This window comes from Aricia agestis, chromosome 11 (genome assembly GCF_905147365.1).
Source record: "Aricia agestis chromosome 11, ilAriAges1.1, whole genome shotgun sequence".
In the NCBI taxonomy this organism is placed as follows: Eukaryota; Metazoa; Arthropoda; class Insecta; order Lepidoptera; family Lycaenidae; genus Aricia; species Aricia agestis.
Genome location: NC_056416.1, coordinates 1365126 through 1389336, shown reverse-complemented (window position 1 = coordinate 1389336; position 24211 = coordinate 1365126). Strand labels below are relative to the sequence as shown.

General features: G+C 37.7%; 1 protein-coding gene across 3 annotated transcripts in view; it reads right to left on the bottom strand.

The window, feature by feature from the left end:
* The window catches only part of LOC121731734 (beta-1,3-glucosyltransferase), a 29649-nt gene extending 12527 nt beyond the window's left edge, over positions 1-17122 (bottom strand). For 2 of the 3 annotated variants that reach the window (XM_042121326.1, XM_042121325.1), the window contains exons 1-3: positions 13658-13704; positions 13259-13303; positions 823-932 (exon numbers count right to left, since the gene is read on the bottom strand). In XM_042121326.1, coding sequence (XP_041977260.1) covers positions 823-932; positions 13259-13303; positions 13658-13670 — 168 coding nt within the window. In that variant the 5' untranslated portion in view covers positions 13671-13704. Of the gene's footprint in view, positions 1-822; positions 933-13258; positions 13304-13657; positions 13705-16933 lie in introns of those variants that run through there. The other variant, XM_042121327.1, reaches the window with a different exon arrangement.
* Between the last annotated feature and the right edge of the window lie 7089 nt (positions 17123-24211).

The window sequence follows — 24211 nt, the reverse complement described above, 5'->3', positions numbered from 1 at the left end:
TGGTAGCTTCATAAGTTTAAGCCAAAAACGAGCAAGATTCTCATTATTACATATTATTCATATTTTTATGTCATCGATATTAAAACATAGAAATAATATCAACAACCGCCTTTCTCATAAACTCCATGCCAAACAAAAAAGTTTATTAAAATATTCTGATCCCGCGAAAGATTTCAATCTCATTTTCACTATTCTTGACTTGGTTTATCTTAAAATATTACTCCGATCTCACCTCAATGGCTTGGACTTTTATGACGCAAAAAGGTACGGTTCTTGCAGAATTTTATTTGGCGCGTATGCGGTTTTTTGTCGTCGAAAAGCAACGACAAAAAAAACCGCATCAATATCTATTGCGAAGTTTTGAAGATCTAAGCATATGTGTCAAACATACGCTAGCGGCTTATTGTGCCCTGCGGGTCCAATATAATAATGGGTTCCGGGCACTGATGGGGCTGCCGCGATTCTGTAGCGCGTCAGGGATGTTCGCAGAAGCCGGAGTGGACGGCTTTGCAGCAGTAATGCATCTGCAAAAAGATCTGCATCCCTGATGAGAAGAGTACGCGGCAGCTCCAACAGTTACCTGCAACTCATTGCGAGTCGAATGGACACTGAGTGTCCATTCATGATAAAATTGACTCTAATGCATGCACAGTCACATAGTCTCACGTGATTATTTAATGTTGCTCATTTATTGTTATAATTATAATGTTATGTAATTTTAAATTTATAATATGGACCATGTCTGAAATAAACAATTTGAATTTGAATATGTAGGGGGGAGGGACATACACCGTGAAGCTACTTTATTTTATATATTCTCACCTTTTCAATATTTTGGACCTGTCTGATGATGTCCTGCTCGAGACGCGCGGCCACGCTGGCATGGTAGGGGTCACCCTGGCTCACTATCACGAAAACCAAGTCTCTGGAGTCTGTAACAAGATAATTAATGTAAGGATAAAAGTCAATACTTTCGGGTTCAAGAAAGTCGGGACACTATTTCATCCGGCTTCACTGTGCTTTGTTTAGATAGGTTTTAAGCCTCCCATAATAAAAATTTTGGCCGTTTGTACGAAACGATGCGTGCACATAAATCATAATATGTTGTGTCAATTTTCTATTACGGGCACTAATAATGATTATGATAACTATTTTGCTCTAAAAAATCAAAGCGATCAATAAGATCTAATACAGCCGTATGTATACAAAAATTTCTTTCATAAAATACTTTCAACGGCCACACAAAACAAAATATAAAACTTAACAAATACAGCCTCTCATAAACCTAAACCGCAATTCAAATCGATTCATATTGGAAAGTAAACCGTAGACAATATATTCCAAATTGTAAGATACAGTCCCACGTTGGACGCCATAACGCCACGACCGGCTTAAGTTCGGCATATTGTGGAGATTTACGCCGCCAATATGTATAAATCACATCTCACACTACGATTGTACGGGTACACGGATACAAATGGGAAACCGTATCATTAATAGGGTCAATGAAAAGTAAAATGATTTGGATAAATAATAATGTTATCTTATATCTTTAAACGAGCAATTCTTGTATTTATATTTTCATGAAATTTTGTATAGGAATCATTTTTAGAAAATGTCATTTAATTCGTGTTTTATCCGAGGTATATATACCGAGCGAAGCTCGGTCAAATAGCTAGTACTTATTAAACTACACTATACTGTGCACCTACATCTAGATTTTGAAAAAGAAGAAAATAATATAAACGAGCCACTTAAAAACCTGTATTTACATACTTAAAAAACTAAACTGTTCTGTGTACTGTACTTAAAATAACTTCCATACTCACTTTAGGTTAAACGCAAAATATAATAAGCATAATATAAATACAATCTTGGTCCCTCGAGCCGGACACAAGAATACGAGAGATCCTTTGACGGAGGGATCAGATATGCCACTTGAACTAATATGGAGATGGCGAAGTGGTTTTATCTGCTGGAATATTTGAATGAACGTCTAAAGATGGATCTATTTTGTTTACATATTTATAATTATTTAGTTTAGAGTTAAGAAAGTTTATTCATAGCAAAGTGCTCATTATGATCAATGCGATTTCTTGTCAGTTAATAGGGCTCACATCTTGGATGAAATGTTTTGATCAATTGCAATGTTGAATGAAATGACTTCCAAACCAACCAAACATTAAAACCCTCTAAAGCAGTTCATACCAGACCATTAGCAACGGCTCGTCACTCAAATAAGCAACACTTAAAAATTCCAGGCATATGATACACATATTTTCCGATCGATACGTGGATGTAATGTCATTACGGTGTTATTATGACAAATAGCCGGGCGAGTCATCCATCAGCCCCGCGTCCTGTCTATTAATCTGCACGTCGATATTTAAGCCGAACATCAATCATAAGGCGTATAGACAGGAACACGACGCGCGGTGGATTAATTCATCTTTGCCATGTATATCAAATGCTATTGATGGCTGATCCATGGACTATTCAGATAATATACTGACAACATTCCCTTAGATTTGAATTTTTCGTTGAACGAACACAGGTGTCAAGTTAAACAAGCGATAGGAGTTGCTCTTGTAAAGTGCAATCATCGAACAGAGAGAAATTTGAAGAGATTTACAAAGCTGCTCCCGTAGCGTGAAATTCGTGAAAGGGTCGAAATCAGAAATTCTGATTGACTTTTCGATGACCAGACTCTAGTTTCCAATCTCATTAAACACTTAACCCATCAATCCCCAATCGGCAGCCGGCTGCCGCATAAAAATTGACAATCTATTGTGTCCGTGAAACCCACGATGGAGGTGCTACATGGATAATTATTTTATGAGACATTATATTTAACGGAAACAAGTCCAACTTCCACCGATAATTGTGTGCTAGGCCATTTACTACCAACCCTCTGGGTTCTTCACTTATTGGGATAGGCTTTACAGCTCCGTAGGGACTTGTATCTTAATTGCTAACCGACGATAGGTTGGAATTAGTACGGATATGGACAGATACAAGCGGCAGTTGGCGACCTGGGCAAAAATTGTTCCATTCGAACACAAACCTTAAAAAAATTTAAAAAAAATTATAGGTTAGTATTTTACTCTTTGCAACCTGATGATAAACTTTCGTCTATCTGACAAACGGCTATAAAGTATCAAACTAGTTGATCTAGATATGCGATCGCTTTATCTAGATAAAGTGATATGCCGATAATACAGTCTTCGGATGAATAATTCAGCATCTAATAACTCGACCCCTGCACTGGAGAAGTCCTTGAGATTTATGTGGAAGTTTAAGGCTTGATGTGTATCTGGAGTAGTCGATAACGCTGATGTGACAAATAAAATTTTATCGCTTATGTAGGGAAAACTGTTTATGATGCATGATCGGGGTTTAAGCCGTAAATTGAGTATCGGATTTCAGGAATATATCGGCTCAATCGCTCGTTTTAAAACGTGGTAAGGTGGTCTTCTTAAGAAATATATTTTGATGAAATGGGATTTTTTTACCTGAGGCTGCCCGATCAACTTACAGAAAGCTTTACATGCAAATGGCCAAGAAAGCTATGTTTTATTACCTTTTTTTATTCGATCCTTAAAACCAACCAGAATATGGGCCAGTAAAAATCCGCGATTAAAAGAAGCTCACAAATTTCGCAAGACATTCAAATTTACTTTTATCGTTTCGCGTCGTTATCGAAGGCCTATCTGCGACATAAGGAAGTCTGAGGGAATAGGAATAAATTCAGTCTCCAGCTTGACTCCAGATGAATAATGCAGGCGATCACACGGGACGGCACATTAAAATCTCGTTTCTTTTTATGGACCTAAAGTTGGAGCGTTCGGTGCTAATGCGAAAGTTATCCCGATTCGTCTAAATCTGAAGGTCGAAGGTTGAGGATATTTTTATGCGCAACGTAAATTGCTCGATGTTGAAGTATTGAGAATACAGATATTTAGATAAAAGAAATGTCAGATTTAATGAACCAATTAGCTGGGAATACAAAAATACCCTGTTGTGGACCCTTTACTGTTCAGATTGAACGCAGAATGGGAATCCAGCGGGTGAAGAGTAATCAGTCTGAAACGTTTTATCAATCTGTCTCGCCCTAATCAAGCGGACGATAAATTGTTGGGGCCCATCGAGCCTTCGGAATTCGCGTTGAAAATTACGCGCTATAGACAATTATTTGCCAATAGTTCGACAACAACAAAGCGGATCCTAAAATATTGATGATGAAAACCCGGCCAAGTGCGAGTCGGTGTACAGGTATATCAGGATTTCATAGTCATAATGACACGTGGTTTTGAAAACTTACAAATGGATGCCCTAATCAGGAAATAATATTCAATGTTTAAGACCTATCCAAAAATCCCAACAATATCTGGTGAGTCAAAAAAACATATTTGTATGACTTTGCAACCCTAAAAACAGATTCCGCATGTGTCAGCGGTGTTTTCAGTGTTAATTACGAGGTTGTAGGGTCCGCCCTTCCCTTTGTGCGGACAGTCTGCTTTAATGATATGTCACCGTTCGCACACTTCTTTTGTAGTCACGATTGTGTTACACGACACTGAGCGGAACTGTAATTATATGGACTAATGTTGCCATAACAAATATACCTACTTTTTATACAAGGTGTGGTAAAATCAACTACAGATATTTTGGGCACATGATAATTAATTCTTCAAGCACCATAATATTAAGAGCACCAGTGATCGCGACAACAATAGAACACAATAGCATTTCATGGAATCCGCGATCGAAGTATTAAAAAAAAATCGTACGGGTGGCTCTCCTTTTAAATGAAAACTAGCTCATATGAACGAAGACTTTTCTTGAGCATGTTAATATTTTTCCTCCCTTAAAGGTCAGCAGCATATTATGTGCTCAAAAAAATACATCCCTAGTTGATTTCACCGAAACTTCTTTTATATAGTTAATCTGAATTAAATAAATAAATTTTCGTTAAACGATTAATGCTGGCAATTCTCTGGAATTGTTTGCCTACCCTTCCACAATATCACCAGCAAACAAACGCTCCCAATGTTTTTCGCAGCTTTAATATTGCAGCGGGAATCAATTTGCGTCTATTTCCCTGAAACTTTTCCATCTGGTATTGGGTGAGGTGGAAATAGCATTTGCGAACATTAATAATTCGGCGCCGAATAGTGGACGGATCAAATCCGCTGGGGTTCCGCATGTCTCCCGCATATCGGAGTGCCTGTATTGGCACACGAGTTGAGAGTTGAGTTCTAGTTAATTATTAAGATTATCTGGCACCGTTCAAATTTCGCACGTGTGTTTCTTGAGCATGAATACCGCTATATCGTAGGCTGCATTTTAACGATCTCCTAAATTGTACGCCAGCTGTTTGGTGAGGTTACAGGCAATGATAACTGAAGAAGCCTCTTTGTGGAAGTACGTATTGAGTAACTCAGCTCTAAAGATTTCATTAAAATCAAATTCGTTTTTTTGGACGCTTATTGGGTTTTATCGTCGATTTTAAAATATATAAAGTAACAATAACTCAAAACCAGCATAATTCATTCCTCCGACTAGGTCGTCAAGGCTTTATTACTATCTCCTGAAATCTGCATACTATTCGATATCAAAACGACTGCTGACTCCTTTGTCGTGGCAATCTTTTGAGGTACAAGCAATGAGCATACACCGTGTAAATAGGAAATATACCCTCCAAGCCCCCACGTCCGCTGTAAGTTCAAACAGCTGTTGGAGTGAGGTTTTCTACTTTATTGTCTCTATGAAGGAACTCCCGGCGAAGTTTTAAGCCTGTAAGCGTATCTTGCATAATTTCGCGTGTGTACTAAGTCAACTTAACTGAAGTTAGCGATCTTGTAAAGTATTCTTTTGTTTAGCTGCTCTTGTTTCCCGTTTATTGCTTCCACTATGAAACAGTTTATGAAGTTTTAATAAGTGGAAGATTGCAATATGCTCGCTATACAGCTTCGGACGTGGAACTTAATAAAGTAGCTCATTGTTTTCTTTTTGGAGATGTTTTTTGCTTATTAAATTTTCACGTATCACCATTTCTGTGCAGGGCGTAAGGGCTACTGGCGCCTGTGTGCATAAAAAAGATTTTGGCGCCCTTTTAGACAAATTTTTTGGGTCCTTGGTTTTGGTGCCCCTAAAGATGACGATTTGGCGCCCCTAGAGGATGGCGCCTGTGTGCATTGCACACATTGCACATATGGTAGCGGGGGCCCTGTTTTTGTGACATATTTTGATAAAAGGACCGACTACTGTTTAAGGCAGTATCAGGTAATCTCTCACGTTTCTTGTATTAATTAAAGAAAAGGTTTAACATTTAAACAAACGATTGAGATTAACAGTCTAAGGACTCTCTTTGGACTTAGTCTAAGGTTTTTACACCGTGTGTTTGTATGGCATACATCAGGAAAGCTTCAGGGTCTACATTAACCACTGATCAAATAAACACATCAAGCTTTATTTTTTGCGAAATAACTGCATTATTCTGTAGTCTGTAGTAAATACAGATTCTCCCTTGAATACATTTAGTCCGTGAATCCAAAATCTCGTCTGTCATAATGGTGACGTTATAAAATCGGGCAATCGGACCCGGAAGGAATTCGCCGAGCTTTTCGCCTCCGCCAAACTTTTCAATGTGAATCTTATCAAGAGTTAGAATCACTTCACTACTTCAATTTTAAATTCAGACTCGCAATCTCCAGACAAATATGAATCTTATTTATTGGAATGCATTCTAAAATTGGAAGTTTGTTGGGGTCAAAATAGTGTTGTGTTTTAGTTTAGTGGAAAATGTTTTTTTTTTAATCTGACCAAAGCTTTAGATTCGGTAATGAAAATGAAAAGCTTTATTTGCGAATCACAGTAAACAAGGTGTTCTAGCAAAGCAAACCAATCTTGGTTTTGGCCAAGTTCAGCCTTTAGCCTAAATAATCACCATGATAAACCATTACTAACTTTATTAACACGGGTTTAATAATGACTTATGCACTAGACATGTTTTAGTTGACTGAGCCCCCCTAAGCCTAAAACCAAAATTCTTTTACGATTTCCAGCCCGTAAATTCAAATTAGGACCAAACAAAATGCATTGTAATTGGGCTAAAAAAGTTGGCAAAAAACCTCTCGCTTAACTGAGGAGTCCTTTGCATAGATTGGTTCCCTCAAAAACGGTATTGGCTGTTTTCCCGCAGGAGGCCATGGAATTTGCACGAGGAATTATTGATGGACGCTCACGGCTCAGCCACAGCATTAAAGTATAGAGTAGAGCAACTTATACGTGTATTTGAAATCATATTCGCTTAACCCAGCGAGATAATGTAAGGCTGGTTTTATCGCTAAGCGTTTCGGCAGCGCCGTTGGAGCGCGCGCGTTCGAAGCATCAGGACACTCGCATCATCACATGAGCTGCAGGTGCTTTGCCGGCCTTTTAAGAGGGAATAGGGTAATAGGGGAGGGTAAGGATGGGAAGGGAAGGGATTAGGGTAGGGGATTGGGCCTCCGATAAACTCACTCACTCGGCGAAACACAACGCAAGCGTTGTTTGACGCCGGTTTTCTGTGAGTACGTGGTATTTCTCCGGTCAAGCCGGCATGGCATGCATGCATGGCATGAGAGCATGGCTCTCCCACCTAAATGTATGTATTATGTAGTATGAAGATAGTCTACTGTACGTACTTATATTGTACAACTACGATTCGTTCAGTTGTGTTATGGAGTTTATAAGAGTGCTCCTTATGTCGAGGGCAAAGGGGTCATGTTAGAGGTATAAAATAATAAGCACAGTACTAGTATGGTTTATTAGCTGGACCGGATTTGCACTTAACACACATGTATAAGTAATGCGGTAGGTGCCAAAATACTTTTTTACGTTTAAAACGTAAAATACGTTCTCAGGTAAACATTTCGTTCTCAGGTAAACATTTGGCAATTTTATTTGGAGTTTGGAAAAGTCAATTTCAAAAACTATTATGTACTAAATACTAATTCAATGTCCATATCGCCATATTATGTACTATACTCCACTCGGGCTAACTTGTCGCTAGCGGTCATTGACTCCCTGTCAAAAACTTGTCATTTTCCATGTAAACCGCGATTGACAATGAAGTGTCAGATGTTGTCAATCGTGGTTTTACATGGAAAATGACAAGTTTTTGACAGGGAGTCAATGACCGCTAGCGACAAGTTAGCACGAGTGGAGTATAATTCAATGTCCATAGTTCATTAGTCATTACAGAAAAATAATACTATTAATATAATTAATTATTCAGGTTTAAATCAGACCGCAACGTGACGCGTCGATGCATCTCCAAATTTATATGGATTTGACAGATTTTCAAGACTTCTCACGCAATTGAAATCTGCCAATTCAGTACAGAAATGCATCTACGCGTCACGTTGAGGTCTGAATTGACCCTTATAGTTAATTAAAACGGGTGACCCCAATTACATTAATTATTAATTAATTAATGATTATTATTTGAGGTGCTGGGAATGTCATTGACTCCTATCAAGTACTTGATGATTACGCGAGTGAAAAAGAAAAAGCGATAGGTTAATGACCGAATTCCTCCGTAATCTGTGGCCCTACTATAGTAATAGTAGCTTATACAATACTAGACGACGACGCCCGAAACTCCGTTACGCGAAAATTAGTATCAGTAAATTTTTCCAAGTAAAAAAGTGTCTTTAATTTCCTGGAACTCAAAGTATTTCCATACTTAATTTCAACAAAATTGGTTCAGCGGTTGGGGAGTGAATAAATAACAGACATACAGACATACTTTCGCATTTATAATATTATGTTATATTACTAGTATGGATTGTAAATAGCAATACCTCGCACTTTTTATGTCTCTTTTCTTTCCTTTACCCTCGAAATGACACCAAATAAATAAACGTTGAATGACGTTTTCAAAAATGACGTTTTCAAAGTGAGGCAGCCCTAGCGAACACTTCCTTGTGAATTTCGATTAAAGACATTCGTTTAAGCTCGCGGCTTACGGCAGACAATAAATTTACTTAGCAGATTGGAAGCTGCCACATTATTGACTTTACCATTGTGGAAAGTGGGTTCGATTCCTGGGGTGAAAATGTTCTTTTAAGGGCAGGCTGTCAAATTTTCCTGTGTTTTCTGATAAGTATTACGATCCCGGAAGACGATTGACACAAATGAAATTGAGATTTATTTAATCATTATAATATATTCATCTGATATTTGGCTAACGGAAAACACGATTCACTTATTTTGACTCGATAGTTATATTTTTCGAAATTATGAATCTTTCTGGGATTTTCATTGAGTTACTATCATTAAATAACTTGCAATACTACAATCACACACTTTATAAAATAATAGCTAAAGGAAATATTAGTATTGTATTTAATTTCTAAGTAATCATCAAAAACATTTTTAGGACTTACGACCTTTACTTTCGTGCTACAAATTACAATGCGAGAACCGTTGTTACGCGATATTGTTCACTATAACCTGCAGTGTAAGGCACATTGCCCGGGAGCACGATTCATGGAATCATTGTATCACGATTGGAGGATAGCGGTGTGTGTAGGCGGGACTAGCGTTTTGACAGTAGGCTCTTAAATCATATTTTGTTTACGGTAATATCGTGTATTATTAATACTACTTAATATGTATTATTAATGTGAAAGTGTGTCTGTCTGTTACCTCTTCACGCCAAAACCGCTGAAACGATTTCGCTGAAATTTGGTATAGAGATAGTTTGAGTTCCGAATCCCGGAAAAGGACATAGTATATTTTTTATCGCGAAAAATGTACGGTTTTTGCGGGACAAACGAATTTTGGCAACGGAGTTGCGGGCGTCATGTAGTTAGCAATTTATAACCCGACTAAGAAAGTTCTCACTTGCTTTATTTTTGTGTTACTATAGTATACTGTATGCATATTATTTTATTTACTGGACTGGTTGCTAAAATCTAAATTGTTTAGCCACTTTTTGGGTGACTAGTGAGCCAAAATGGCTGCTAACTACGTGATTGTATCCATTTAATTAGTTGACTAGCTATATCATTAATCAATAATCACGAACAACAATTTACCTGATGTGAGCACACCAATTACACGATATTTAATTAAATTCTTGTTTAATGTAAATTCCTGGATACAAAGGGTAGCCAGATAGTTGTGACCGCTACTATTTGGCGGTCCGAAAAGGTGCCTTTATATCAAAACTTTGTGCAGTGCTGGCACAATATAAATAACTTACAGTAGTAAGTCAGCCGTCCTTGGAATAAGCTAGTTATTACAGAGACGAGCTTTACGCGCGAGTTGTTTTGCTACTTCAAATTATTCGAAATTACGCTAAGGCTCAACTCACACTGGGCAGAGTCGAAGCTTCGCGACCTACGAATAATAATAGTTTTTATTATTCGTAGTTCGCGACTCTTTAGTTCTATTATAATTTAAACACCTGCTATGAAAATAATATGCTAGCTACGAAACGCATTGACGCACGCATTCGCTCTTCTACGCTTCCATATTTTCATAGCAATGTACTTTAAAATTAAAGAATAATAGAGATGAATATGCTCTGCCACAGTGTGAGTCGAGACTTGAGCCTTACGTATGTCTGTTCCCGATTTCCCGAGTGTAATAATCGTCTACTGAATATATTTATTTTGTGTATGATGTTGTCGCTATGATCGCAAATGTCTTTTGTTTAGCATACACCTAATTTAGTAGAGGAGTTTTAAGCCCATTTGTCAGATACGCTGTAGCAGCGTTTACAGCTTTAAAAGCTTATCCAGAGAGTAAGCTACTCGTATTTTGGCATGGACATTATTTGAGTCCGGTTTTCACGATTTTCGAATATCTGCACAAACGAAGAGGTAACGTTTAGCATATAAAATTGTTGTTAAAACGAAACCGCACTACACCGCACGACACGACACGGCACCACACTTCACTTTCTATATAAGTTATAGAAGTTCCAGCGTTTGTAAAACGTCAGTTCTATGTAACGTAAAGTGAAGCGTAGTGTGGTCAAAGGTGGGAGCTGAGACCGCACTTCGGGACACGATACGACGCGACACAAAGAAAGCGTCCTATGAAAATACATGAGGGCCGGGACACATAAACACGATACGACGTCGTGTCGTACCACGATGCGGCGTCATTTCAATATGCGACGTCGCGTCGTGGGAATCAATGACGAGCATCGTAAAAAACTACGTCGCGACTCGCGACATCTGAACGTGCCTAGATACCTGTGATTCCTGTGTCAGTGCCACAGTTGTTATTCACAATTCAAAGATGACGCATCGTGAGTTTCTACGACGACGCGACGTCGTGCCGTGTATCGTCGCAACGTGAAACGACACCGCATCGTGATTCGTGGTACGACACGACGTCGTATCGTGTTTATGTGTCCCGGCCCTAACTTATGCCCTGGATGCACGGTGCCCGCGCAATTAACGAATTTTATCGCAATGGAGTTGCCGGCATCACGAAGTTACAATATAAACGGTGCTCTACAAGTTGATGCAAATATAGAACTCTATTTCATCAGTAGTTATACAATAAGCTGGAGCCTATCGAATTATGCGACACAATCAGTGAACTAAACCGACAGACAATCACCCTGTGACGTACATGCTCGCTCATTACAGCGCTGTGACTAGGGATGTGCTAGGGTCCTGATTTTACATCGTTTACTGAGAGACAATGAATTAACTTCAATAACTATAATAACGAAAACAGTTATATGTTATTTTTAGGCTATAATATAATGCCATCTTTGTCTCACATGCGGATATCAAGAAAAATATGTTCAAACATGAAACTAAGGCTTCTTACAGACGAACGGCAATTGTCGACGGCACGCGTCGACGGCAGACGACGGCAGCCTTCAACTGTCGACGGAAGTGCCGTTCGTCTGTAAACGCTCTTAGTTTAAATCGAGTCACGATCTAACTAAACCATAATTTACAAACCTAGAGACGAGGCACAGAACTTCATAATTCATCAAGGCCCATACGGTCACCGGTGTGTCGGACAAAATAGAAATTCTATTGTGTCTCGTTATTCCACGATTCGAAATTAGCATATTATTGAGACTCGACTCGTGGTTTGGTCAGTAGTGATGTATTCCGCACTATAGTTACATTACATTTCCAACATTTCAATATCGGCTTACAATAATCACTGCCACTTTACACCACTGAACCGATTTTGATGTTTGCTAAGGAGATACTTTGAGTCCCAGGAAAGAACACAGGATACTCTTTATCCTGGAAATTTTTTGTTGTTTGGTTTTCCCGCGACAACCAAATAATTAAACTAGTAGTTTGATAATAAACAAACTGGATCGAACACGAAACAAAACTGCATTAACGTTGCATTAAAAATTACGTAGGTGTAAGCTAAAATTTAAAAACCCACACAATACAAAGTAATTTATAAAGTAACAAAGTAATAAAAAATACTGTGTGACGTTAAAATCATTTTAAAACGCTTTTAGTCCCCAGTCGAGGTGAGTGTTTTCTAATGAGAAGCTAAAATAGTTTTTAAAATGCTGACGCTTAGTTCCAAAGCTAGTTTTACGTTGTAGATTTAAAAGGGACAAAAAGTAGTAGTGTCAGAGTAAACAGAATGATAGATGGAGTATACCGACTTAGAACTGAGGTTGAAATTTTTAAGTTTGACGTATTATGAGAAGAGTCGTCGCTAGGGTCACAATAGACATATCATTCTATCTACTCTGCTAGGGTCGTTACCTACAAATTTAATTGTTGTTTATATTTTGGCACATGCAAAGAAAACTGTCAGAATTCAATTTAAAATCTTCATTTTAAAAATAAATTATATCAGCCAGCGCGCCAGCCCTTAACTTATCCTGGCGAAACCCGAAAGAAATGACAGGTATTAATACTCGTCCGTCTCTTAGCAGTCGAAGTACTGGTAGTTATGTCTATTGTGGTAGTGTAATTTTTTCAATATTTTGCCAGTATTTCCTCATTTCGATTATAACATTATTTAAAAAATCAGTTTGAAGTGTTATATGCTTGTCAGCGTTTTTCTCCATACACAGCTTTAGTACATTACTTGGACGCTGTTTTTAACACTGATTATAACTTAAATTAACTAAAAATAAAGATGTTAAACTTATCGACTTACTCGATTTTATTATTAATTTAATCGGTTGATGAAAAAATGTCTCATCATCAACAAAATAGAAGAAAAAAGAAAAAGTAAACTTTTGGGAACTTACCAAAACTAATGACGCTCTGTAGTATTGTGAAGAAAATTATGGCAACTGAAACAAAAAATAGATATTTTAATATCAGCATTCTAAAGTAATAACATATTATTATATATATGTATAAATATTTCAAGATACATTCAATAATCGTGAATGTTTAAAAATCGGTATTTTTTAAATCCGCGTGAGTTTATATTTTATAAAATGTTATATTTCAATTTACAGACTTTTAACGTATCAGATTAAGTTTACATTTTTAATGTTTCGACGTTCGAAAAAATTGCATTAGTTTTCCGATGATTTTTTAAATGTATTTGCATTATAGAAAACTTATTTCCATCTATGTTAACAGGATCTCTAATAACCAGCTCACGATATTTATAGCTCTTAATATTCGATAAATTTTACCTTTCGCGATCATTTTGGCGGGAAAATCGTTTAGAGCGCGTACATTCTCCCCCATGGTTGATCCGACACTGCCGCGCGTAGCAGCGTAGCACCTCTACGCAGCCTACGAAAAGCAACGCTCGTAGCTTCGTAGAGGCCTCTACGAGAAATATTTTGCGTCCTAGTTATTTTGCGTGCCCTATCGACTACTAAGATAAGAGTTAGCTATGCATTTTAATACCAGAGTAAAGCAGAGAATTGGAGTTTTTTTTAAATTATGAAATTGCAACATCTTGCAAAAGAGCTGCAGGTGGGTTGCCGGCCTTTTAAGAGGGAATAGGGAAGGAATAGAGAAGGGTAGGGAAGGGAATAGGGTAGGGGATTGGGCCTCCTGACGTGATCATTCCTATGGACTAGGCCCACTATGTTGCGAGAATGCCGCATGTGCTTGGACAACCAAATGGGCAGCCCAGCCACTTCAGTATTAGAAGAGTCGTTATTTCGTTCTGAAAATAATGTATAATTCATCCACAACGGATTGTTTACATGTTATGCGATCATAAAGTTCTTGAATATTTTTAAGGGCGTCCTAGCGCAAAGGCAAAGTTCTGAAACTGATCGAGCAGGCATTTTGTCGATGCACTTTCCCGACAACTAGGTCACAGTAATAAGAATTAAGAAGTTTTACGGTTTCAAGTGTGAAGGGAGTGCATAATTACGCGCCGTGCGATGTAAGTGAAGTATAATTTGTTGCGTAAAAGTTGCTTTCCGATCCTCCTCCTTTATGAACTAGGGCCTAGTCCGCCTAAGCCGCCTAGCCTATATAATATAGGCTAGGCGGCTTAGGCGGGCTAGCATGAAACTTAGCCTAAATATAGGCTATATTAAGGCTAAGTTTCATGTTTAACTGACATTAGTCGAGCGACCCATTCAGCCGCTGCTTTGTAGAGGCGTGAAGCAAAATAAAACATATAGCTTTAGGAATAGAGTGGCATTTTATTTGAATTTGTCGGTCGCGGTCTCTTGCCGCGTTGATCGAAATGGTACCTTAAAGTTGCTAAGTTGTAAGCTAGTATTCAGAAACTATATTGTGCTTACGGAGGAACTATTTCGTAATCTAAGACTGTGCGGCATCCAGAAGGCCGTGGAAAATTTGGTGCATCGAAAATTATTGGGTTTGTCGTTAAGACAAGATGAAAGTTCATAAAATAATATTTACGGTTTTCGCGCCATAAAACTTATTTGTGGTTAACATACTCAATATTATAGTTATTTATAATACCGTATTAACAGGATATACCAAAATATACTTCCTTATCGGCGCGTAAATATGGACGAGCAAAATTATAACACTCTGTAATCAAATATGTACATACTTATATTTTATTGTAATTCAAATCCATGAGTTCACCTATGGGCTTCGTAGAATTAATGACACACGACAATATCATTACAGCATATTAGGCTCTCTGTGTAATATTCAAACTTAAAAGTATTGGTCTATAATTTTAATACTTGGCTGAAAACAGAGTTCTCCAAGTTTTGTAACTTAGCCTCAAAGCTTTCGTATCGCGCAGTGGAAGACGAAACAGGAGAAGAGTTGACCGGACGGCGGTTATTGACCTTTTTAGTCTAGGAGCTGTGTAAAAATGTTCGTACTGTATTCTGTTAAGAAAAAAATTATTTCTTATAAAGACACAGACAGATTATACATTCATCGACAAACATCTTGGTAACTCTTAAGGCCACCGCACACCAGAGACACGACTGTTTTAAGACAGACTATCGCAAATTAAAAAAGTACTAGATGCTCACCGGACGGCGAACAGGTGGAACTGGAACATCGCTATGACGCTCCTACCTATGTGATATGTCGTACTCGTAACCGGTACGACGTACCGCCGTATTTCAAAATAATATTAGCTCGATGCACTCCTTCACCATATAAAATATAACTGTGCAAAATTTCATTCACCTACGTTTCCGCATTTTTCGTCAAAAGGGATACAAAGTTTTTCGCTTGCGTATTAATATATTAGATATCTGTTACACTTATTGAGTTACTATCATTAAACTTGCACTACTACAGTCACACACCTTATAAAATAATAGCTAAAGGAAATATTAGTATTGTATTCAGTTTTTTAAGTAATCATCAAAAAACAGTTTTGGGACTTACGACATTTGCTTTCGTGCTATAATGGGGGAACCGTTGTTACGCGATATTGTTCACTATTAGCTGCAGCGTAAAGCACATTGCCTGGGAGCACGATTCATGGAATCATTGTATCACGATTGGAGGATAGCGGTGTGTGTAGGCGGGACTAGCGTTTTGACAGTAGGCTCTTAAATATTTGATTTATTTTGCCCGGGCGCGCACTAGCGGCCAGGCCGCGGCGGCCATCGAAAGTATATTGTGGCCGCAGGTCGCGTTGTGGCCAGGTACGCGTCGTCTATGGCGGTTTCATACGAAGGTATCTATCTCGATGGCCGCCGCGGCCTGGCCGCTAGTGCGCGCCCGGGTATAGTATTTGTTGAAGCGGCAACAGAAATACATAATCTGTGAAAATTTACTCTCTAGCTATCACCGTTCTTGAGATACAGCATGGAGACAGACAGACGGACAGACATCGAAGTCTTAGCCCGGGCGCGCACTAGCGGCCAAACCGCAGCGGCCAGGTCGCGACGGCCATCGAGATAATGACCTTAGTATGAAATCGCCATAGACCACGCGCACCTGGCTGCACGGCGGCCAGCGGCTACACCACTTTCGATGGCCGCCGCGACCTGGCCGCTAGTGCGCGCCTGGCCTTAGCCCGGGCGCGCACTAGCGGCCATTGAGGTAGATACCTTAGTATGAAACCGCCATAGACGACGCGCACCTGGCCGCAACGCGACCTGCGGCCACAACGTACTTGCGATGGCCGCCGCGGCATCGAGATAGTTACCTGCATGAAACCGCCATAAAACACGCGCGTGTGGCCGCTGGCCGCCGTGCGGCCAGGTGCGCGTGGTGTATGGCGGTTTCATACTAGATGATTATCGAGATGGCCGTCGCGACCTGGCCGCTGCGGTTTGGCCGCTAGTGCGCGACCCTTTGGATACGGAACCCTAAAAATGTCTAAGCAAACGAGAGCTCTAGATTTGATGAAAACACGAAAACTTCATTCGAGTCTAGGATTGTAATTTGGAATAGGTTATGAATTTATGATATCTTTTTAATTATGTAATTAAATTATTATAAATATTTTTCAGTTTTGCAGTGTAATTTATCAATAAGATATTCAAGTTTCTTACCAGTATCCATAGTAAAATGATGAACAATAAGCCGGTTTGAAGATTTAAAACTTGTTTCGTGATAGTTATAGCGAATTTAACGGTTCTTTTTATAGTAATATTATGCCAGTTTTCAAAAATTTATTTATTAACGAAACTTATGAATTAAAACAAATTAACAATAACGAAATTAATCTCAAATATAAATCTTACAACTCCAAAAAAAACAATAAACACAGTTCAAAAGTCAAAACTCAAAAACAAAATAAATGTCATCGTGACATGTTTTTCTTCTTTCTTATGGCACTTCGGCTATATAACCATGGCCAGTGTCGAGTATAAAATATATATGGAGGGAATATAATATTCTAGTATAATATTTACAGCATCGTTTTTCTATATTGTCAGTTCTAAAGTCTAGTCAAAATCTAAGTGAAAGTCAATACATACAGTCAAGAAGTCAAGTCAGTCGATTCAGTAAAGTGGTAGACGCTTTACTAAAACTTTCGATGGAGTTTTGGAGCCTTTGGAGGGAACACAAAATAGGTAGCACGTTTCTGGATATTGCATCACTTTCATACACTTGTGCACAATAACGAATATAATTATTAAAAAACTGTTCCAAACTCGAAGCCTATTTATATATATATATTATGAGATAGCGTGTTTGTTTTTGTAATCCGAGGCGGTTTCTCTATTTCTATCTCTTTTCCCTTAAACGTCATACGACTTTTTACACCTGTCAGTTGCTCTTGACATCTAGATGTCAAACTTAAAAAGTATAAATGTCGGATGTCGAGAGCAGCGCGCTCATTGGCGGTTTGTTTTTTGATCCGTGCGGTTCTCTAGTATTTTAAAATTTTAAACGGTGTTACCGTTCGCTTTTTAGATATTTTGTTAAAATTTTTATGTTATAAATAATAATTATGGATAAACGCCATAATTCAGAAGAATTATTTTCGGTTTCGGCAAAACGTCCACGTCATAACAGTGAAGTTATAGACAATTTAATTTTACAGGTTAATAACATTCAGAATTATTTAAGTAACTTTTTACCCAGTGAAAATGCCGTGGACAATAGTCCAGATGCAGACATACTGGACGCTAACATCAGCGGTGAGTTATTTGAAAACTTTAATTTGGAAGATGAAAATGTGCATGAAATACCTGGCTCTGCCGAATTAAATCAGCCTCAGTTAACACCTGTATCTGAGCCTTCGTTTTCTATGCCGGTTTCTACTATAGTTAAGGAACCAAATATACAAAGAGCTTCGCTAAGTCATATTGAAAAGCTAAAATCATTGCAACATTTTGAAACCGATAATTGGTCGGAAGTACGATATTCAGACGTACAAAAATTGTATTGTGCAAATCCTGGTTTTGTAGAATTGGATTGTAATGACGAGTTAAAACCGTATGAGTCGTCTTTAAATTTATCGTATACAGAACGTGGTTTCGCAGCCATTTCATTAGCCATCCTCAAACAAAATGAGGCATTGGAACAAGTAATTAAAGATTTTGTTTCGTGGTTAAGTTCAGTGCAAGTTACTGACGCGAAGTCAGTAGAATCTAAAATTTGCGAACTTTTTACGCAAGGGGAGTTTAGTAAAATCTCAAACGATCTTTTGCAGATGGCATGTGGCCATCGAGCCGATATTATACAACAGCGCAGAGACGCTCTATTGAAATCGGTTAAAAATAAATTTGTTAAATCTACCCTCCGAAAAATACCCCCAACTTGTGAAAGTTTATTTAATAAAACCGATTTTTCGGCTGTTATTGATAAAAATGGAGGTAGTAGTAAAGTTTTTTGGCCTCAAAAATCTGATAAAATCCAAGCTAGAAAATCTTTTTCCGAAAATTTTTACAACACTGTACCTGCGCAAGGTCAGAACCTACTCCCACTGCCGCACAGTGGAATAAATTTTGGATACAATCATAATTATATACCGTCACAAAATATTGCACCCTTTAATTCTATTATGCAACCTGCGCAAGGTGTGCCAAACCAACCGATTTTTAATAATTTTCCACGTCTTCCTTCGCAAGGAAGGAATTTTCGTCCCAGAGGTCCTCGTCCCTCAGGGAGCGGGCTACAAGCTAATAAAACATATCATACCGCCTCTCGTCGAGACGGAAACTTTAAAAAGAAATACTGACTAATTCATAGCCCGTCAACTACAACTATTCCCAAACAGATGGGTAAAGTTAGGAGCGGATCCATACAGTTTATTAATCATGGGCTACAGAATTCGGTTCAAAATAAAACCTCTCCTTCATTTTACCAACATATAAAATTTTTTAGACCATCCGCTCCAAACTATTTCTTTCAAAGACATGGGGACCATAATTTACCAAGGCAACCTGTTTCAAATAATAATATACCTGCCATAAAGTCTGGCGACAGCTTCCAAGGTATTCGCGTCTTTAACAAATTGGCTAGCTCAGATATTACGAGAGCAGGGAATACACCTAATCGTGTACTTGGAAAATTTTTTAATTGTTCGCCAGTTATACGTAAAGATGTTGCGCAAACATATAAATCTAACTTCGACTTTGTTAATTTACCTAGGTTAGACAGTAACCTGGTTAAAATCTGCCCTAGATCCTCAGCAAACCTTACTGGTTTTGGGCAGAATGTGGGACCCGATCCGCAATCTAGAATGGTTACCAACAGACAAAACTCTGCGCATAAAATAGATATGTTTAGAAATATGTCAATTAAAGATGGCCAATTTAAAAACAATACAATTTTCAAGTCATCTCAATTTCGTGAGTCCTTGTGTCACGAGAGGTCGCCTAGACTATTGAAATCTTTTAGACTTTTGTCAAAAGATACGGGACATGCCTCCAAAGAAATTATTCCCTGTGCCGATGCCGGCGTTTCTGGAAATTCAATAGTGGGTTCGAAACCTACATATTTAATCTCCGATTCATCTCAATCTGGTGTCTCATTACTTAGCCACCAGTACATTGGGTTCGGATTGGGGAACTCAAATAGACAACCTGCGCATGACAGTAACTTGGTGGACTCACGAGCAATCCTTGCATTCAAACCACAAAGAGATGATGGCGAATCTCAAAATTTTTCAAAATTTAATTTCACATCGAGTAAAAACCTCTATGTCAGTGCAGTCGGACAACATAACAACTTTTGCGATTCTAAAAAACGAAGACTTTCAATTCCAATCTCTGTTAAGTCTGTCACGTCAAATATTTGCTATCCTGGATCGACACAATGTCAATCTATCATTTCACCATCTGTCCAGCCGGTACAATATGGAAGCAGATCGGTTGTCGAGACAAAAATTGACCCCATAAATATGGCATCCTCTGTCTCCGATCACCGAGATAATTTTCAGAAAAATGGTACTGCCGGTGATAGACCTATTTGCCCCTCAGTCAGCCCACGTAGTCCCCTTGTACCCAAACCTAGATTTAATGGGCTATCAGGCGGAAATTCACGACCCAAGTCGTCTTTGGAACTATCCCCTGGACTGGGTATTCTCACCCCCTTTTCTCATGCCTCGGGTACTTTCGCATTTGAACAACGCACAGATAAGCTATCTAATTATAGCACCAAGATGGGTGAAGGCCAGCCACCTTCTAGCCAGCCGAGCTCTAGAAGCTCCGTTCACGATCCTAAATCTAGACAAAGTCCTTGTCGATATAACGATCTATCAACTGTCTCCACGAGTACAGAACAGGGTAATGGAAGTTTGGAAATGTGGGGGTGGACCCAGGCACTAAAAGGCTGGACACCCGATCAAATTAACCTTTTAAAATCTAGTTGGCGTGAGTCTACTAGGAGGTCTTATGAGTGTGCATGGCGAAGGTGGTGTATTTGGGCCCATCAGAATAATATACCTATAGGCACTCCTACAGGGTCAGATCTTGCTAGGTATTTATCAGACCTTTTTCAAGTACATAAACTTTCTAGAAATACTATTATGCTTCATAAATCTGTAGTCTCAACTTTATGTGACCCTAACGAATGTAGACAACTTAGTTCCCATCCACTTGTACAGCACATTTTAAAGTCAATTTCTAATAAATGCCCGAAAAATGAGAAACCTCCTATATGGGACATTGATTTTCTATCTACCTGGCTTTGTAATACTTTTAGTACAGATTTAAATTTATATGAGTGTTCTAGACGTACAGCGTGTATTTTATTACTGTGTTCTGGAAGACGTATACATGATCTCACTTTATTGTCAATCGATCCTGATAACTGTTTAATATCAAACGATAGTGTCATTTTCTGGCCTAAATACGGTTCAAAGACTGATAATGCCGATTATAGGCAATCGGGATGGAAGCTGGTTCAGAATAATGAATCTCAGGCTCTAGATCCCACCTTTTGGATAAAATATCTAATTAGACTATCTAGAGCAAGGCGAGATGAATGTAAATTAAATAACTTATTTCTGACAGTTTGTGGTCCACCCAAAGTGGCGTCAAAAACAACTATTTCAAACTGGCTAAAATCACTACTATCCGAAGCAGGTATAAAAGCCACACCAGGTAGTTTTCGCCCAGCTGTTGCATCTAAAAATTGGGTGCAAAATTTTCCTATTGACGAGATTTTACAAAGAGGAAACTGGCGTTCGCAAAATGTATTTTTAAAATATTATAAAAGAATAATAAAACCTAATCAAGAGGTTAAGTCAGTAACAAAATTATTTACACCTATTTAGATTTTGTTTTTGAGTTTTATTTTAATAATTGAATTTTACTTTTGTCTTTACAAATTATTGTTTAGTTAATTTTCTCAAATTATATATAATGGACTGACATGATTTAATTATTATATCCTTTATTTTTGTATCATTGAACTGTAAATAAACTAATTTTACTTGTACTGTCTTTTCCAATTTTATTTAAATTAATGTTTAAAACTTTTCACACCAGGCGATATCAAACACATCTCTTAATATATATATATATATATATATAAATAGGCTTCGAGTTTGGAACAGTTTTTTAATAGCAGCGTTTTACCTACCAATAAAACGCTTATTAAAACACTTTCCAAACTCGAAGCCTATAGTTTGTATATCTGCCTGGTATATAATATAATATATATATTATGTAAAACCAATGAGCGCGCTGCTCTCGACATCCGACATTTATACTTTTTAAGTTTGACATCTAGATGTCAAGAGCAACTGACAGGTGTAAAAAGTCGTATGACGTTTAAGGGAAAAGAGATAGAAATAGAGAAACCGCCTCGGATTACAAAAACAAACACGCTATCTCATAATATATATTATATATATATGTCGTAGGATGATTTGATAAATCCGTGTTTTCGCGAAATCCCTAGAATTTTCGCGAAAATTCGATTTATCAAATCATCCTACGATATCGTAGGATGATTTGATAAATCAAATTTTCGCGAAAATTCTAGGGATTTCGCGAAAACACGGATTTATCAAATCATCCTACGACATATATAAATAGGCTTCGAGTTTGGAAAGTGTTTTAATAAGCGTTTTATTGGTAGGTAAAACGCTGCTATTACACATTAAAAACCCAGATAACACAATTTTAGGAAAATAATACAAAAAGTAAAAACATACATCACTCTTTCACATTTCCGGCAAAACTCCAACTGAGTCTAATAAAAGTATAATATTTTGTCATACAACATATTGTATTCTGTTTAGCGCTTCGACCGTCAGGTTTCTTTATATTGACTAGACTTTAGACCTGACGGACATGACGATTTAGAAAATCGATGGTGAACATTGTAAATTATTGTAATATAGAATATTGTTTAATGTTTTCCCGCCATAATAAACTCGACACTGGACATGGTTCAGTAGTGCCAGTCAGTGCCATAATAAGAATTAAAAAAAAATACTCAGCTGTTGTGAGTTGTGACACAAATATATACTAGTAAATACATAAAATAGTAATCTGTGGTTGTGACTTGTCAAACAAAATATGCAGAACTCAGAAGTGGAATTTGGATTTTGGAATTAGTACCTAGTACCTACTTACATATTTAGTAAATAGGTACCTACCCAAATATATACTAGTAATCTGTGTAGGTACCTATTGTACTGTGTATCGTGAGTGTAATCGATTCTGCGATAAAACGTCTCGTAATTATTGTTAACACGTTGCTGGACAGTACATTGTTAAATTTTTTTGTCTAGATGACAGTACTTTTTTTCATACATTTATTTCTTACGGCTATAGCAGTTGCGTCACGATAAGAATTTAAAAATCGATGTACTATGTCATTACGGCTCTAACCGTATTACGGTTATAATCGTAGCGTCGTGTAATATAGTTTGATTACTTCATATTTTGACAGTACGGTTAAGGCCGTTTTTGAATAAGATAAATAAAACAATGATTTACCAAAATAACACAAATATTTATTTCAAAAATAAACAAACATGACGTCATATTAACCTCTATATGTCTAAAGATAAACAAAACATACTCTTCGTGGAATAAAATCAACTACGGAGACATCTTACAATTACAATTTTTATATTATAGGAACTTTAGTAAGAAATCAGCCTTTATAAGGATAAAAATAAAATTATATTATTGTCCATGTATGGGAACATTCCGCATCAGTCTGCTGTACAACTTCAGTCGGTTCAATAAACGTTTCACCAGATATCGGATCGGGAATTGATTGTATAGCTACTGACGGTTGTGTGACAGAAGAAAAATGTGGTTCAAGAACTTCGTGTAAATCAATATTATTACCAGAAATTATATCGTTCACCTCGTTTGAGTTAGAAGATGATGAAGACGATAATCTAGCCGTTGGTCAAACAACTCGTCGCCTGCTCATGTTAACAAAATCTTCATCGCTCGAACTGGACTGATTTTCGAAGTCTGGCTGATAGTTTTCATCAGAATCATATTCTCCGTCGTCTTGGTAGGGATCGTCTTCATTTTGAGATGATTCCGGGGTAGAAACATCTTAAGAAGGCGCTCAATTTCACGAATGTTTCTCGGATTGCTCATCTAAATAAATAAAATAACTCGTAAATATAAAAGTTACAAATATACCTTTATGAAGATAGTAATAAAACATGTTTACTATATATTGTAATTATATAGACTTGTTATCATATTCAAAATAAGTAAATGTATAATGTAGGTACTTACAACAAAAATATAACCCCAATTACAAAGTGACAAGACAACTTCACACACGCAATATCACCTGCGCGGTCAGCGCGTCACTAGTCCAAATCCCAACGGATTTTGTATGAAGCGTCAACGGTTATAGCCGTTGTGTCGATGTGTTTGTACCTAACTATG